The sequence below is a fragment of the Colossoma macropomum genome, unplaced genomic scaffold (genome assembly GCF_904425465.1).
Source record: "Colossoma macropomum unplaced genomic scaffold, Colossoma_macropomum, whole genome shotgun sequence".
NCBI classification, from domain to species: domain Eukaryota; kingdom Metazoa; phylum Chordata; class Actinopteri; order Characiformes; family Serrasalmidae; genus Colossoma; species Colossoma macropomum.
The window spans coordinates 31,521,726-31,541,167 of NW_023494798.1; the positions used below are offsets into that span (position 1 = coordinate 31,521,726).

Below are 19,442 nucleotides of genomic sequence, written 5' to 3' on the forward strand. Positions count from 1 at the left end.
ATAAAATAAAAAATAAAAAATATATAAATAAAATAAAACAAGTGTTACATGTATAAATATATAAAATAATCTAAAAAGTAATAACAAAAAAAATAATCAGGATATTTTTTTAACATTCAGTTTAAAAAGCTCCTCAGATGCTGTAACTTTCTTTTAGGACTAATATAAATTAAATAAAAAAGATAAATATATATAAATAAAATAAAAAGAGCAGTACATGTGTAAATATATAAAATAATCTAAAAAGTAATAATAAAAAAATAATAATGAGGAGCTTTTTTAACATTCAGTTAAAAAGTAAAGCTCCTCAGACGCTGTAACTTTCTTTTCGGACTAACATAAATAAAATAAAAAATGTATAAATAAAATAAAACGAGTGGTACGTGTATAAATATATAAAACAAAAGAATGTGCTTCTCTAAGCTTGTCTCCTGACTAAATAATTAACCCTAATAATAACCAGTCTCCACCAAATCTTCTTCAAGATATGTTTACACATTCCAGCAGTTAAAAAAATAAAAGCTCCTCAGACGCTGTAACTTTCTTTTAGGGCTAATATAAATAAAATAAAAAAATGAAAAAAATATATAAATAAAATAAAACGAATAAAACAACAGAGAAATACACGTAAAAGTGTATAAAACAATCTAAATACTATGCATAAAATAAAAATAAATAAAAAAAATTAATTAAATTTAAATGGTTAATTTTTTTTTCTGCGACCATGCACCTTCCTATATTTATGAAGCACTGGTAAAATAATTATGTTTGCTGATTTATAAAAATATAATGAATTTTGCTGAATGAGACAGAAGGACTTTTTTCTTAGTGTCAAAGGGAGAAGAGCGGAGAAGTCACGTGGGCTTCTCTTCTCATGACCACGTCCAGTTCAGCATGGCGCCTCCTACACCACACTTGGCAGGTAGGCGAATGAATCTGAGGTTTTTAATCGTGCAGCGTTTTAAAATCTGCATTTTATCCGTGTGAATGTTTGTGGGATGAAATGTTGAAGCTGTGCTAATTTCTGCCAAAACTCCAGTATCGCACCGCCGGCTTGTGTTCAGCGCCGTTAGCCTCACATTAACCAGGAGGCCAAAGTGATGCAGTGATGTGGAGCAACTTTACTAAACAAAACTGTTCACTTTTACACTTTTAACGTGACACACTGAGGTTTCTGGCATCAGGTAATACTGTTGGCAAGTGGTCTCACCTACTGAGACCTAACTGCTCTTTAAAATGATCCCCAAAAAGGAGTGAAATGCTTATAAGCTGTCTTTCGTTTAGAGCTGGGCAATATATCAATATTTATCGTTATCGTGATAAACTATGCCACGATATGTCACAATAAGCTTTTCTGAGCATATCGTGTACATCATCAGTACTTAATAAACACTTCCCAACTCACTGTTTGATTACAAAAGATAGCATATTTAGTCCTGTTTAACTGAATTTAGTGCAGTGCAGTGTGTGTGAAATTTTGAATACGAATCGTTCTATGCATAGTTTTTATCCTGTTTTTAAATGTGGCAATGCTTTATCTTTCCCAATTTATCAATTTATCGAAAAAAATATATACACCGATCAGGCATAACATTATGACCACCTCCTTGTTTCTACGCTCATTGTCCATTTTTTCAGCTCCACTTACTATATAGGTGCACTTTGTAGTTCTACAGTTACAGACTGTAGTCCATCTGTTTCTCTGCATACTTTGTTAGCCCCCTTTTACCCTGTTCTTCAGTGGTCAGGACCCCCATGGACCCTCACAGAGCAGGTACTATTTGGGTGGTGGATCATTCTCAGCACTGCAGTAACACTGACGTGGTGGTGGTGTGTTAGTGTGTGTTGCGCTGGTACGAGTGGATCAGACACAGCAGTGCTGCTGGAGTTTTTAAACACTGTGTCCACTTACTGTCCACTCTATTAGACACTCCTACCTAGTCAGTCCACCTTGTAGATGTAAAGTCAGAGACGATAGCTCATCTGCTGCTGCACACTCTAGTCCTTCATCAGTGGTCACAGGACGCTGTTGGCTGGATGTTTTTGGTTGGTGGACTATTCTCGGTCCAGCAGTGACACTGAGGTGTTTAAAAACTCCAGCAGCACTGCTGTATCTGATCCACTCAGACCAGCGCAACACACACTAACACACCACCACGTCAGTGTTACTGCAGTGCTGAGAATGATCCACCACCCAAATAGTACCTGCTCTGTGAGGGTCCATGGGGGTCCTGACCACTGAAGAACAGGGTAAAAGGGGGCTAACAAAGTACACAGAGAAACAGATGGACTACAGTCTGTAACTGTAGAACTACAAAGTGCACCTATATAGTAAGTGGAGCTGATAAAATGGACAATGAGCATAGAAACAAGGAGGTGGTCATAATGTTATGTCTGATCGGTGTGTATCGTGACTTATGTATTGTGAAAACTTTTTGGAAGTATCACAATATCACGTTTTTGCGACATCACCCACCTCTACTTTCATTTGTATACATGTATACCCAGACCAGATATGAATAAAGGATTGTCATTTTAGCGATTATTTATGTAGAGTTTTCCCAGACCTGCCACTTTAGTTACCTGTGCTGCCTGTTTTAAGGTTTTCCCATTTTAACCTCATGGAAAATTCATGGTTTTAATTGATTTAGAGCAGTAAAACTCTGAAATGTGCAGGACTGGCCTAAGGAGAGGAGCAGAACTAGGGGAATAGGCCTGATATAATAAATAAATGTAATTAATCCAGCATTTGGTTAAAAAGTATGAGTATTAACACACTAAAATGTGCTGCATGTGGGTTAATACAGGAGCAAGATTGGGACATGTCTATGTGATAAAGACTGATAGAGGTGAACACATGCAAGGAAAGAGATCTCTTCTACATAGAGACAGTAAGCTGTCATGGTAGAATATACAGTCTGTGGTAGAAGGAAACCTCCACAAGTCTGAAAAACCAGTGTTGGAAAGTGAACTATGAACCAAAGTACCAACTGATGTCTCTGATGTTTTCTATTTCCTCTCATAACAGTTAGAGGGTCAGAAGGGACATTTCTGCTACATGGACCACCGAACTGTGCGGAAAGCACAGCTCTCCAGCGGTAAGTGATTAGGGTTGTGATTCATTGAAGCCGTTCTTTGACCAGTCAGTACAAATTTAAGATTTGATCTCAAACTAAGACTATTGTACTCTGTGTTTCAGAGATGCCCAGCAGAGCAAGTATGTCGCGTTCAGCAGTGACGGCACCTTGTTTGGCTGGTGCAATGGGGAGAAGTATGTATGAAAATATCCCTACATTTAATTCGCTTGCTCGTTATTGTTAAACAGGCCAGGGACTTTTTAAAAACTGGGTAAATGTATTGAGACGCTGTATTAAGGTGTGATTGCTGCTTGTAATATGTTTTTCGTCCTTTGTGTGCAGGGTCAATGTGGTTAAAGTCTCGAGTGGAGAGATGGTGAAGTCTTTCGATCTGCCGAAAGCAGCAATGATAGAATTCTCTCCTCAGAACAAAGTGCTCGCCACATGGAAGCAGTACACCAGTGAGTATTTTCAGTGTGATATGTTGATAATTGATAATCATTGTCCATTTTATCAGCTCCACTTACTATATAGGTGCACTTTGTAGTTCTACAGTTACAGACTGTAGTCCATCTGTTTCTCTGATACTTTGTTAGCCCCTCTGGACTGTAATAGGTAAGCTATGTTTTGTATTTTAGGCAGGCAGGCATTTAATGTATCAGTAGAAAAAAGCAAAATTATTGCAGCACTGTCAGCAGCACTGCTATGTCTGATCCACTCGTACCAGCACAACACACACTAACACACCACCACCACATCAGTGTTACTGCAGTGTTGGGAATGATCCACCACCCAAATAGTACCTGCTCTGACTACAGTCTGTAACTGTAGAACTACAAAGTGCACCTATATAGTAAATGGAGCTGATAAAATGGACAATGAGTGTAGAAACAAGGAGGTGGTCATAATGTTATGCCTGATCGGTGTACATCTGGTAGAAGTGCACATACATTTGAGCGTAATATTTTAACAACCTAAAGAATGTCTGATTTATGTTGGAATAATCAAAGTTATTGTCAATAGCATTAATAATATCAACAATACAAGGATAGTTATCAAAATACTAATCAAAATAGAAAGTAACAAGGGTAATACTAGTAACAGTGCACACGGCAATCTTTGTTCTAAAGAAGATGTGTTAATTTTTTCAGTGCACACTGAGATAAATAAATGCTGCAACTGTACATTCAATTTAAATAATTTATCTTTTTTCTACTGATACAGTAAATGCCTGCCTGCCTAATATACAAAACATAGCTTACCTATTACAGTAAAAGTACATATACTGTAGTATTATTACTCAGTCAATCAGTGTTTAATGAAAACTATCACACTACATAATCACATAACTTTACCATCTGAAAAAAGGCTACCACATTTTGATAATTTCACATTCTATTTTTTTTTCAATTGTTTTAATTTTAACACTATAGATGTATGTAAGCTTCGGCAAGTTTCGATGGGAGAGTGCAGTGCACTTTCTGCTTGACCCCAAACTCCACCAATGAGAACAACCGTTGGCTCATGAGCTGCTGAATAATGTCTGTCATTGGCTCATTAATGACAAATCTTCATGAATTGTGGCGTGTTTCACATAAATTATATGTATATGCGGGCAAATTAGGCAGATGATCTAAATGAGGTACTTGTGCTTGGGTGCTTCTTTCCACAAACTGAAGCTGATTCATTGGCTGCACTCAAATCACCGTTTACTCTCAGTCATACGACAGCTTTCTGACATGGGAGCAGTTCATGCGTCATTCAGGACGGTCAAATCTGCACTCGTTTCTGCCCAGCTTTGATGAATAAGGGCCAATGTGCTCATAATAATCAACTTATTTCTGCAATATTCTAGAAACACAGGATAACCCTCAGGGTGAGGCCAATCTGCAGCTTTGGGACCTGCAAACAGGAGCCTGCATCAAAACATTCTACCAGAAAAAGGCTCAGGGATGGTGAGTGATTAATAGCAGTAACAATTATACACACTTAAAAAAGATGGCTCATTAAGGGTTCATTATTAAAGACAATGGTGCTATATAGAACCATGACCACTTAAAGAACACTTTGCATAATTAAAGCATTCTTTGCATCATGAAATGGTTCTTCAGATTGATGGAGAATGTGCTGTAGATGAACCTTTCTATATCGAACCTTTCTGAAAATGCTTCTGTATAGCACTCAAAAGGGTTCTTCTACTGTTACGATGTTAAGCTTGTAACAATAGAAGAACCCTTTTGGGTGCTATATAGAACCCTTTTCAAAAAGGTTCTCTGTAGAATTATGTATAGCACTTTCATGCACTTTTTCCATCAATCTGAAGAACACTTTTATGATGCAAAGAACCCTTTAATCAGGCCAAGGGTTTTTTGAGTGTTCATGGTTCTATGTAGTCATTTTCTTTACTATGTTGAATTGATGTGATTGGCCTTACATGTTTTTAAGTAGTGATAAGTCATCTGACCCATGCTTGTCTTCATTAACATGCTGTTATTAATTTGGCTTTTTAAAGGTGTCCAAGTTGGGCAGATGATGAAAGCATTGCAGTGAGATGTGTTAACAATGAACTTCATTTCTTTGAGAACAACAATTTTGGTAAGACTGTTGTTTCACTAGACATGTTTGTTACATTTACAATTAGGCACGATCACTTTCACAGTCATGACATTATAGCTAGCTCTTCTAATTTTGCTCATTTCATGCCACTAATAAAGTACAAGTTTACAGCAGCTTATTAGCTGTTTTGCTGCTTAGATAGCACTTAAAAAAAAAAAAGTGCTGTCTAAGATGTTTTAAAAACATCCCGTTTCAAGCCGAGTCAGTTAACATACGACTTGTGTAGCGACTCGACTTGGAATCGGCCTTAAATGGCTTAACTCTTTGGTGTCTAACATAAGCCTCACCCACTTTACTCTGATAGGATGCACCCTGAGTGAGGGTCAGCGCAAGAGGTGTATGCAGTTTAAATTTCACTACACTGTTTCAGACATTTTTGGGGTTTTTTTCAATTTATGTCAAATATCAATATTGAATTCATTACCCCTTACCCTTACGTGAATACAGAGTCATATAAATGAGCATTAATCAGCTGCTCTGAATCAGTCAGTTTACTTTTGTTGATCGTATTGTGTGTTTTTTCAGATTGTCTAAATGTGTTTTCTTAATGCAGAAACAATTGCCAACAAACTTCATCTTCAGAAGGTGTCCGAGTTCGCGCTGTCTCCTGGAAACCAGCCGAGCAAGGTATTTAGAGTTGCATAGCTCTATTTCCCATTGCTTTCAGATTAGTTTTACATAATTTGTTTCTGTACCAATCTAATCATCTGATCTCTTGTGTCTTGCTGAAGGTTGCTGTCTATGTCCCTGGTAGCAAGGGTGCCCCCTCTTTTGTCCGGCTTTACCAGTACCCTAATTTTGGTGGTCCCACCTCGGCTCTGGCCAACAAAAGTTTTTTCAAAGCAGACAAGGTGACCATGCTGTGGAACAAAAGAGGTACACATAACAAGCTGTTGTATTTGATGATGCACTATAATGGTGTAGATATTAAGACTAGCTGGTACAAACTTTGCACAGAAGCTAATGTTTTAAAATGTTTGCATTTTATTTGATTTGATAATTAATTTGATAATTCCTTTTTTCTCTTATAGCCAATGCAGTTTTAGTGACCGCCAGCACCGAAGTGGATAAAACTGGTGCATCATATTATGGAGAGCAGACTTTACACTACCTCGCCACTAATGGGGAAAGTGCAGTGGTGCAGCTACGTAAGTGCATTGTTACGTTATGTGTTGAAACCACAGTGCGATTATTTCAGCAAAACCAGTTGTTGTAGGATTTAGGACCAGTTTCCCTGTTATTGATTAAACCTAGTCTTGGGAAAAATTGCAGTGCCAGAGATAATTCACGGTGGAAAATGTTTCATTCTAAGCTTAGGCTTAATCTAGCCCTTATAGGGGAATTCCACCCTTTTTTCAAAATTCATTCATTGAAATACAGAGTCAATCACAGTGGTTTGATGTGAAGTGGTTCATTGCAGAAAGCTTACTGGCTCAGATTTCTTAACAGTGGTGGTGATAGGAACCAGGGGTTGTGATGTCTGCAACACAAATATAACTATTTTATCTACTATCCAACACCACCAGTGAACCTACACGTGTCTTCTGAGTTTTAGTATCTAATGTTGATGATGGTAAAATCATGTTAAATCTAAAAAAAAAGACTCTTTTTCCTCACAATGGTCTGCATGTGCTCTTCTGCCATGAATGGATTTAAAAACTAAAGTTTTAGGCCAAAACCTTATCTAATAACTATTTTAAAACAATGTCTCAGACATCAGGCAGTGCATTCATAACCATTTCATGTGACAACTTTCTGTGAGGGAGCTTTTAGAGGCATTAAACTCATCAGATGTCTGGTCACAGCTGGTTCACCACTGTGAACAATTCTGACTCTGTAAGTTTCTCTAGAACAGAGCATTTCACACCAAACCACTCTGAATGGCTTTGTTTACATATTAACCTTTTAATTATGCAAAACAAAGTGAACACTGCGTCCACTCAGTGTCCACTCTATTAGACACTCCTACCTTGTCAGTCCACCTTATAGATGTAAAGTCAGAGGCGATAGCTCATCTGCTGCTGTACAGTTTGTGTTGGTCATCGTCTAGTCCTTCATCAGTGGTCACAGGACGCTGCCCACAGGATGCTGTTGGCTGATTATTTTTTGTTGGTGGACTATTCTGAGTCCAGCAGTGACACTGAGGTGTTTAAAAACTCCAGCAGCACTGCTGTGTCTGATCCACTCAGACCAGCGCAACACACACTAACACACCACCACCACATCAGTGTTACTGCAGTGCTGAGAATGATCCACCATCCAAATAGTACCTGCTCTGTGAGGGTCCATGGGGGTCCTGACCACTGAAGAACAGGGTAAAAGGGGGCTAACAAAGTCTGAGAGAAACAGATGGACTACAGTCTGTAACTGTAGAACTACAAAGTGCACCTATATAGTAAGTGGAGCTGATAAAATGGACAATGAGTGTAGAAACAAGGAGGTGGTCATAATGTTATGCCTGATCGGTGTATGGCTGTGTGCTTGATTTTATACACGTGTTAGCAATAAGTGTGGCATAAATACCTAAACTTAGTAATTAGGAGGGATGTCCACAGTAGTGTTGTTTTTATTATTATTATTATCATCAGTAGTAGTTGTAGTAGTACTGTAGTAGTAGTAGTGTTTATTAACAGTTACTTATTAAGGCTTTTTAGAGTTTTATTTAAAGCTATTACAATAAAATTAAGTAAATATACAAATTATATTTGTAGTGTCCTGTCATTAATCATTTTTGTCTTTTTTTCTGAACAGCTAAAAATGGCCCTATTTATGACGTGTCGTGGAGCCCGAACTCTACAGAGTTTTGCGTTGTGTACGGCTTCATGCCGGCCAAAGCCACGATCTTTAACCTGAAGTGTGAGTCTGTTTTCGACTTTGGCACGGGACCCCGCAACGCTGCGTTTTACAGCCCCCAGGGCCATATCCTGATCCTTGCAGGATTTGGAAACCTGAGAGGGCAGATGGAAGTGTGGGATGTGAAGAAGTATAAGCAGGTGTCCAAACCCCAGGCTGCAGATACCACCTTCTTCTCCTGGTGCCCTGACGGCGAGCACATCGTGACGGCCACCTGCTCGCCTAGACTCCGGGTCAGCAACGGTTTCAAAATCTGGCACTACACCGGAACGGTCCTGTATAAGCAGGATGTGCCAGCTGATAAAGAGCTTTGGGAGGTGCTCTGGCAGCCTTTCCCCGCTGGAACATTCCCAGAGAAAGCGGTGAAGTATCAGGCAGCATCCAGTGAGCTGGGCAGCACTGAAGCTAAGCCTGCCCAGGCCTACCGACCTCCTGCCCTCCGCAACAAACCGGAGACCAGCAGCTACAAACTGGTGAGCTCAGTTCAGTTCACCTTTGTCATACAGTTAAGGGTTGTTATGATACTAGAGTTGCGCATCGAACACAGAAAAATACTCAAATTGTTGCATCTTAATGGACATCTCTCACTTTCTAGTTCTGTTTCTTTATCAATACAAAACTCCTTAAATGTTCAATAAATCAAATAAGTGTCTGAATAATTTAAACAGAGCCTCGTTCAACATGTCCTGGAGTGAAAATTAGCGAAGAGATACAATACACTAATTATTAAGGTACTTTTTATTAGTCCCACAACAGGGAAATTCACCTCCGCATTTAACCCATCTGTGCAGTGAAACACCACATACACACTAGTGAACACACACACTGGGGGGCAGTGGGCACACTTGTCTGGAGTGGTGGGCAGCCCTATCCACAGTGCCTGGGGAGCAGTTGTGGGTTAGGTGCCTTGCTCAAAGGCACTTCAGTCATGTCCTGTCAGCTCTGGGGATCAAACCGGCGACCTTCCGTTTCCCTAACCTCCAGCTCACGAGCAATAGCCTCACATTCATCTCACTGAACTTAAAAGAAATATAAAATTGTTTTATACATTATATATTATGTTCATTATTTGTAGAAGCACACGTTTTACTGAATAAAACTCTTCTTGTGTCGGCTGGTTTTCCAGCTGTGGATAAAGCCTTGGTTTGGATTAAATTGCAGTGCCAGTGGTGAATCACCAAATTTATTTTTTAAGCTTAATCAGAGTCTGGGAAACTGGCCCTACACAGTTGTATGCAAAAGTTTTAACACCCCCTACACTCTCAGAAATAGAGGTACTAAACTGTCACTGGGTCAGTCCCCCTCTTGTCACTGGGGTGGGACCCTCAAGGGTACATCTCAGTACCTTTAGTCAGGGAACATAACTGAACCATAATCCACTGAAATGATATGTTCTAAGCTGTACTGACTCCACACACCCCGTCTCGTCTCCAGGCTTTTATTTTACTGTTCTGTTTTAAAACATTCGGTTATGAAGAGGTACAAATACGAACTTTTCACCTGGAAACACTTATTTAAGGTTCACAATCAGACCTTAAAACCACTGTTGTACCTTTGAGGGAACATTTACATTGTTTGTACCTTGATGAACAAGAAATGTACCTGAACAGAACCTTTATTTCTAACAGTGTGGTCAGATTACTTGTTTAGTCGATTTTCTAAGTGCAGATCAATAATAACATTTTATATTTATAAATAATGGCATTACTTTTGCATAGTTATAGTCAATTCTTTCCCAAGTATATTAAATTCAGGACATAAACAGTAATTGTGCATTAAATATGCATAAGGGTGTTCTCTGAAAAGGGTGTGTTAACTTATTTTCACTTAGAAAATCATGTAACTAGATGGGGCGGCCCAAACTTTTGCACACAACTGTGTGTTTTAGATATGCACATCTACACCCATTCACAAAATTGAACCTAGAGGAAGAAGGCATCAAGATACTTTAGCCGATTTTAGTGAAATAAAAAAGGATTCTTTGAATTAATATACATTTTCTCACTATATTGAAATGTTTTCAGTGTTGTGGTGTTAAAAGAAGCACTGAACTTTTAACAAAAAGCTTAATAATACAAAAAGCTTTTTGTTCTTTTTGGAGCAACATTGATAGGAAATAGAAAGCACGAGACATCACTGTGTCGATGGATGTTGCAGGACAGTGACCGTACATCTGAATTGCAACATGTTGCCTGTTTAGTCACCATGACAACTTCAGTTAGGACTGAATTTAGAACAGTAGCCATTACAGAAGAACAGTTCCTAAATCTTGTTTTAACTCCAGATAAGAAAAATGTATTACAGAAACATCGTAACACAGCATAATTTCCTATATATTGTCCTAATTTTAGGCTAATAATCTGTGCATTAGAGTTACTGCTGATGGTGACATTCTGAGTTTGTGACTAAAGCTCATCAAAATCTCGTCCCATTCTGCTAGCATGAAGAGGAGCCACCGCAGAACATGAAGCCTGCTGGAGATAAGCCAATGTCTAAGGCAGCTCTGAAGAACCAGAGGAGACGAGAGGCAAAGAAAGCAGCTAAACAGGTTCACTAAGATTTATTCACATGTAATGCTTCCTACAGGCCCACTGCACGATCGGTCCACAAACTGCTTTACATTCAGAACTTAACTGCTCTTACAGTACTTTATCATGCTGCGTCATGATGCTATGTATGCTCTGGGAAACTCAGCTATACTGATATATAGCCGAGTATATCGCTGTTGTTGGAAGAAAACCTTGTTTCTCCGAAATGGTAACTTTACAGAAAAAGGAAAAACCTACTTTACTTTTAATATAAGTAGAATTTTTTCCAAGTCATTTTGGGTCGTTTCTTTTGGTCCGTTCTTCATGAAATTTACACACAATGTAAAGGGCAACAGGGATTTTCAAATTATGTCAAAAACTGAAAAACGATACAAGAAAAAATGGAGATACAAGGTTTTCTTCCGACAGCAGCACTATGCTACTGATATACTAAAGCTGTAAAATGCATGATTTGGAAAGTCAGATGTGTTTTTTGTTTGTTAAGCTCTGTATTGAGTTTTTAAATTGCTCTCTGGGATTTCTGTGTTTCTTTTTTTTTCCTTTCTTTATTTATTTTTTCTGTTTTTAATGTCAATGAAAATGTGAAGTAAAAACAAATAATTGTGCTGTAAGACCTGCTGATGTTGGACGAGAGGGCCTGGCTCGCAATCGCCATTCCAGTTCATCCCAAAGGTGTTCAGTGGTGTTGAGGTCAGGGCTCTGTGCTGGCCACTGAAGTTCTTCCACACCAAACTCACCCAGCCAGGCCTTTATAGCGCTTGCTTTGTGCACTGAGGCTCAGTCATGCTGGAACAGAAAAGGTTCTTCCCCAAACTGTTCCCACAAATTTGGAAGCATAGAATTGTCCAAAATGTCTTGGTGCTGAAGCATTAAGGTTTCCCTTCACTGGAACTAAGGGTTCTAGACCAACCCCTGAAAAACAGCCCCATATCATCATCCCTCCTCCACCAAACTTTATAGCTGGCACAGTGCAGTCAGGCAGGTAACGTTCTCCTGGCATTCGCCAAACCCAGACCCGTCCATCAGACTGCCAGGCTTGCTGAAACAGGAAAGGGTCTTCCCCAAACTGCTGCCACAAAGTTATTAGCATATAATTGTGTATAATGTCTGTGTATTCTGTAGCATTAGCATCACCCTTCACCCTAATATCCTTAGTTGCTCAGCTATAATCTACCCTGTAATGTTATACACCTAAAATAGACCTAAGACAGCTCTGTGTTTGAATCGCTGCATTATTCTGCATGGTTTTCTTGGTACTTGTAGGTAATTTTCCTCTGGTGTTTTTCTTTTATCGTTCCATCCATACAGGAAAACAAGGCAGATGACGTAACTCCTCCAGTATCAGAGCCAGCACCCGCTACTCACACTCCTGTAACATCTGGAGACCCTGAAACTGACAAAAAGATTAAGAATTTGAAAAAGGTACATAACTTTGAATTTCTTCACTGTTGTAATAGCATCTCATTCTTCTATAATGGTAATTTTATAGGAGAAGGAAAAATGTTCTTAACTTTAATATATATGTTATTGTAACTAGATTCCCCCCCCAAGTAATTTTGATCGTTTCTATTGGTCCATTCCTCATGAAATATTCACACAATGTAAAGGACAGCTACAGAGCCCCTGTATATTTGGTTTCAAATATTGAAATTTTCGTTTTAATAGTAAAGACATGTCACGGAAAAAGTGTTTCAGTGTTATATTTAAGAAACAATTAATTAATACAATTTAATAATAGATAACTGCTCCAAAAAGTCTGAGCTGCTGCCGGCTCATGACTGTGTGGGCATGTCTGATCGCAAAATGATTGACAGTGGCAATCTCTCAGGCAACAAAAATAACCCGGCGCCAGTGGCAGTGGAGAGTGAGTTAGCTAGCTAACTGCTGGACCGTGCTTCTGAAACTGAGGTCACACTGAGAGCCTGCCATAAGTCGGCATGGTCATTTTTGTGGACTTAGATTTTGAAATTCTACTCTTAGTTTTTAAGGCTCTAAATGACCTTAAAGCACCTGCTTACACCACAGAATGTCTGTTTATGTTGCAGCATGTGATATTAGATCTGCAGATACTGACCTTCTGCAAACACGTTCAGTAAAATACAGAAAACAATGAGAGGCCTTGTTTAGTTGTTAGGCTTCTGAACTGTGGAGCTCAGTTCCTCCTTTTATTAGGTAGTCAAACTCGTTTAACACATTTAAGAAATGTTGGAAAACGTATCTCTTCAACTCAGTGTTCAATAAAAATTCGTAGTCTCTTTGATATTTCTTTTTAACTTGATCTGTCATTGACTTGTCTTACTGTAAAACATCATCTCACTTGTCTGTAAAGCACTTTGAGCTGCGGTGTGAAAGGCGCTCTATAAATAAAGATATTATTATTATCTATTATTATTATTATTATTATTATTATTGTGTGATTTAAGACTTTTTTATTACCAATATTATTTATATTATTATTATTATCATTATTATTATTTAAAGTTGGCCCATTAAGCCTAGGCATTTTGCAAGCTTTGAATACTCGTTGGTGTTTCTGAACCAGTACACCAATAATCATTCTCAAAATCACTCTTAAAAACAAAAATGACATTTAAAACTTTACCATAATTTTAAGTATACTTGTTTGCTTCTTAATCAAAATATTTGTAAAGAGCTGTTTGTTCAATTTGAAGCAGTTATACATTTATGCACCTTTTTTTAGAGATGGAGACAAATGATTTCAAAAGCTTCAAAATACTAAATAAAGAAACAAGCAGCAACAAAACTTTTTAAAAAAATTCTCAAGTATTTGAATTTTTAGGACAGCCTTATTATTAGTAGTAACAACAATAATAATAATTATAATAATAAACCCAATTCCCAAAAAGTTCTCCCGAATGTTACCAACCCATGTTCAAAAGTCAGCTCTGTCATTATAGGGGCTGTGCTATTAGGAGTGTAAGTGAAGGCATCATTAATGCTGAGGGTACATGCATATTTTGGAGCAACAAATGCTGCCTGCAGACTTTTTCAACAAGACAATGCCAAACCACATTCTGCTTGTGTTACAGCATGGCTTCATAGTAGGAGGGTGCAGGTGCTAGACTGGCCTGTCAGCAGCCCAGGCCCGTCTCTCATTGAAAACTTTTGGCACATTGTGAAGGGCAATATACGACACCAGAGACCTCAGAGTGTTCAGCAGCTTAAGTGTTAAACCAAGAAAGAACTACAACAATTGTGTCCTCAGTTCCTAAACAATTACTGAACATTGTTAAAAGGAAAGGTGACGTAACACAGTGGTAAACATGCCCTGTCCCAGCGTTTTTGGAACATACTGAATAGGGGTGGGAATCTTAAGGCACCTCACGTTTCGATTCGATTACGATTCAGAGGGCTGCGACGCGATTATAAAACGATTATCGATGCATCTCGATGTATCTTTTTTTCTCTCAGGATTTCTATCTTCCTACTGTCTAAAAACTTGGTAGTTTTAAAGCAACGTATTTGTAATTTGTAATGTAAATGCATTACGGATCATTACAAATACTTTGCTTTAAATATCTAAAATATCTTTTATTAATAAATCAAATGGAAGTGATGTGGCAAGTGAACTAGAAGGCTCTCATTCAGAGACGCTGCTGCCACTCATCTGCGATAAAATGCGCTGTTACCCTGAAATAAGATCCAGTGGCAATGGGTGTCCACGCAGCACGTTACAGCCGTCCTTCCCGTTTTCTTTAGTGATCTTATAACTTCGGTTCTGGTCTCGTTGTAGAGAGAGGGTGGGTATTTTTGAGACTGGACTCTGAATCTCAGCTCCAAAGTGTGCAGCATAGCACGAAAGCCCTGGTTCTCAACAACTGAGAACAGACAGCAGACAGCAGGTCACATAGCACCGAGGTCTGACCTCGCCAGTAGCGAACAAAAAAACAGAGATTAAGACGAACATTTGGAGGACTTATTTGCATTTATAAGCAGCGCGGTTGGTTAAATCTACAATGAGAGACTGTCTTTCTCTAAAACGTAATGTATGTGTTTAATGTACATTCAGTGCCTAAGGCAGAATTTAAGGTGGAACGGGAAAATTAGAACAAGAAGCTGGTGAATGAGAAGCAACTTCAGCCTCGTAAAACAGCCGGATGCTGAGACATTTTACCAGAAACTCTTCTTGTTTTGAAGAAAAGTGTTTCTGGCGGAGATGGGAGGAAAGCGGCTAAAGCTGAAGCTTAAAGCAGAGTGAAGTAAATCTGCGCTCTCGTTTATATTGTTTAGCCCATACTAGGACATTCACACATACTGACACATACTGGACATTAAATGTTGTGGCTCCCAAGGTGGTTTGATTTTTGTTGAAAGGTCAAAATGGCTCTTCTGATCATTTGGGTTGTGACTCCTGATCTAACCTGGCTTTATTGCAGAGGGAGCTGGTTGGATTTCTCATTCATCCAGTTATGTTTTTTGTTATGTGCCGCTGCAGACTGTCCAGGCGCTGCACTTACCCACTTCCAGTTCCGCCTTTTGCGTTCCGTCAACATTACGTTATCAATTAAATATTTAGAAAATCGATTTTTGACATTTATGAATCGATTCAGAATCGTTCACGTCCGCATCGCGATGCATCTAAGAATCGAGTTTTTCCCGCACCCATAATACTGAATATAGATCCGAAAAGGTTTGCAAATCATTGCTGTTTGTTATTTACATTTTTGCAACTTTTTTAGAATTGGGTTTGTAGGCTAAACCTATTTCATGTTTGTTTGGCACAGAAACTTAGAGCAATTGAGGAGTTGAAGGAGCAGCAAGCAGCAGGCAAACAAATGCAGAAAAATCAGGTACTGTGTTTCAGATCTTTAATGGCATCATTTATGCTTTTCTAGCAAATATCTTCAAATGCCTATTTAGTTAATTGTGATCTTTTTGGTGTTCTAAGCTGAATATTATAGTTGTTCAGTCATACAGAGAATAGTACACCTGTAATATCACAGAATTCCTTAACATTTTATAACTGCTTTCACTTCAAACTTCATCCAACAGCTGGAGAAGATGCAGAAGGAGGCACAGCTGCTGAAGGAGCTTGAGGAGCTGGAATTAGGACTGTAATTAGGACATTTTCCCCATTACAACCCAGTCACAGCACTACAGATCTGTATGTGAATGGGCAAAAGGAGGTGAACCAGAGTTCAGTTCAACCTCAATCAAATCCACATAAACATAAAAATCATGATGAACAGGAAATCAGATGTGTCGCAATTCATTCTGTCTCTTTAAACACAAAGTCGTTACCTAAACCATGGCCTGCACCTCCAAAGGCATTATTGCTATGCAATGTCATGTACAGTTAATGAGGGAGGTAATGCTGATCTACATGTGGGGTGAAACCAGAAGCTGCAGTGCACACATCAACATCTGGATTTATGTAATTTGTATGGAATGAAATTTAGTTTTTTTGAACTGAGGAAATAACCTTTGGTTTTTGGTTATTTTTGTTTCTCCGTGCTGCCAAAATACTTAGTGGTTAGAAAAATAAAGACTGTCTACATTTACCATAAATATTTTTTATATCGTTTTTGTACTGTTCGCTCCCCAATTCATACGCTCCACATATCCAGCCTGTTTTTAGAAGTTTTGTTAGTGTGTGTTGTGCTGGTATGAGCTTGAGTTTTTAAACACTGAGTGTATTTACATGCACTTAATAATCCGATCATAGTCTGATTACTGCAGTTATCTGATTATTCAATCGGTCACGTAAACAGCACACTCTGATTTGTTAGATTGGAGTAAGGTCTAGAAATCAGAGGCTGGATTTTAGCTCAGTATTCAGATTTCTCAGTGCATGAAAACTCTGACTCTTAATTTCTTTCATATTTCTCAGTCTGAGCATGTGCGAAAACAGACGGTGGTACCAGACATAAGCAAACAGGGTTGCTGCGAGACGCAGCAAATCACTTTTGGAGCGAAGCTGAAACCAAATACATGACTGAAGAAATGAAGGATTTAAATATTCTTCATCTTCTAGATGATGTGTGTTCACATTTATAGGTAAAGTGGCGCAATGTTTTAAAAAAAAGCTGCGTCATGAAGTTTGAGTTTTACGTGATGTTTACGTCTCGTCTTCTTCTGTGAGTTTATTGGCTGGTAGCACAGCAGAAATCTGATTACTGCCTGATTCATGTAGACCTGGAGTTTCCCCATTATCTGTGTATGTAAACGCGTTGGTCGGATTACTGACAAAATCTAATTTTCTGCAGTTATCAAATTATTAAGTACATGTAAACACATTTGTGTCCACTCACTGTCCACTCTATTAGACACTCCTACCTTGTCAGTCCATCTTGTGATCCAGTCCACCACGTGATCCAGTCCACCACGATAGCTCATCTGCTGCTGTACAGTTTGTGTTGGTCATCCTCTAGTCCTTCATCAGTGGTCACAGAACGCTGCCCACAGGACGCTGTTGGCTGGATATTTTTGGTTGGTGGACTATTCTCAGTCCAGCAGTGACGCTGAGGGGTTTAAAAACTCCAGCAGCACTGCTGTGTCTGATCCACTCAGACCAGCGCAACACACACTAACACACCACCACCACGTCAGTGTTACTGCAGTGCTGAGAATGATACCTGACCACTGAAGAACAGGGTAAAAAGTATGCAGAGAAACAGATGGACTACAGTCTGTAACTGTAGAACTAAAAAGTGCTCCTATATGGTCAGTGGAGCTGATAAAATGGACAATAAGTATTTATACAAAGTAGCACTTCAGTCTGGCCTGTTTTTTTCATTGTGATGTATTACAGGGCAGCCAATCAGAACAGAGATCATTTACATACATCAGTCTTAAAGGCAGTAACAAAGCAGTTTAATTCTAAGGGAAAAAAGAGAAGTTGCTCTGTAGAGAGCAGGTGTTAAAGAAAATAGAGCTTTCATTATGACGGAGACTATATGTTAATAAATAGTAATACAGAAATATATAATACAGTTAATTAAGCTCTGTTTCAGTGAAACATTCCACTGTGCTATAGTACAAGCACAGTTCCAAAAAAGTTGGGAAAGTAGGTAAAATGCAACTACAAACAGAAAGCAGTGACTTTTAAACTTAATAAAATCAAAATTTTACCATATCAACTTTTTGATTTTTGTAAATATAAACTATAAAATTTCAAATTTGATGCTTGCAACACATTTGGTTTGGAAAGAGGCAGTGTAAGAGTTAAGTTTTTTACTTATGATCCCAAACACCTGTTTTGGAACTTTCCACAGGTGAAGCTATCATGGTTGGGAGAGAGGCTGGCAATGGTTACATATAATTAATATATAAAACAATACAAACATTATAAGTGGACTTCAAGGAAAACAAAATAATGCATAAAAAAATTGTCCTTTATATCTATGTTTAAAATATCTATCTTTAAAATATTTCCATTCATTTTTTCATGCTTTATTAAAGCTAAAGAATGTACTGTTTTTATTGTTCTCATTATACTGGGATATTTTATCCAGTAATTTTGTGTCAGTAAAAGTATGTACAGTGCTGTAAAAAGGTATTTGCCCCACTTTACAGGAGAGTGGTACATTAATCACGTAAATTAATCTAAATAGATTTTATTCCAAGCATTTTTGGATCATGTCTATTGATCCACTCTACATAAATTTTTCACACAATGTAATTTTTCACAGCTGCAGTGCTTAAATGATGTAGAAATGTAAAAATCTGAAAAAAAGGTCAACCATGGTCAAAAGTGGTGGTAGTGTGATGGTCTGGGGCTGCTTTACTTCTGCAGGACCTGGATGACTTGTCATAAATGATGAATTCTGCTCTTTATCAGAAAATCCTGAAGGAGAACGTCCACCCATCAGCGCAGTTAGGTTATGCACCAGGACAATGATCCCAAGCATACAAGCAAGTCCACCTCTCAATGGCTTAAAAGAAACAAAATGAAGGTTTTGGAGTGGCTGAGTCAAAGTCCAGGCTTGAATCCCATTGGGAAGCTGGGGCAAGACCTCATGCTTAAAAACCCTCCAATGCAGCAGAACTAAAACAATTCTTAAACATAGAGTGGACCAAAGTTCCTCCACAGCAATGTAAAAGGATTATTGCAATTTATCACAAATTTGATTGTAGCTGTTGCTGCCAAAGGTGCCACAACCGGTTATTAGATTTAGGGGGGGAATTTACTTTTTCACATGGGTGATATAGGTTTTGAATATATTTTCATCTTCAATAAATGAAATGATCATCTAAAAGCTGCATTTTGTGTTTACTCGCGTTGTCTTTATCTTATATTAAAATCAAAACCTGGATGATTTAAAACATTTAAATATGACAAATTAGCAAAAATAGAAGACATCAGGTGAGTTTTTTTGGCTTTCGG

The 19,442-nt window shown here is 38.3% G+C and overlaps 1 protein-coding gene across 1 annotated transcript; it reads left to right on the plus strand.

Annotated features, from left to right (window-relative positions):
• Positions 1 to 842: 842 nt before the first annotated feature.
• On the plus strand, positions 843 to 16,624 carry eif2a (eukaryotic translation initiation factor 2A). The gene is made up of 14 exons (XM_036585494.1): positions 843 to 922; positions 3,029 to 3,098; positions 3,200 to 3,271; positions 3,420 to 3,538; positions 4,933 to 5,032; positions 5,590 to 5,672; positions 6,247 to 6,320; positions 6,425 to 6,569; positions 6,725 to 6,841; positions 8,445 to 9,019; positions 10,987 to 11,094; positions 12,404 to 12,517; positions 15,841 to 15,906; positions 16,109 to 16,624. Exons 1-14 carry the CDS (start codon positions 895 to 897, stop codon positions 16,172 to 16,174), a joined length of 1,737 nt encoding a protein of 578 aa, XP_036441387.1. The 5' UTR covers positions 843 to 894; the 3' UTR covers positions 16,175 to 16,624.
• The last annotated feature ends 2,818 nt before the right edge of the window (positions 16,625 to 19,442 follow it).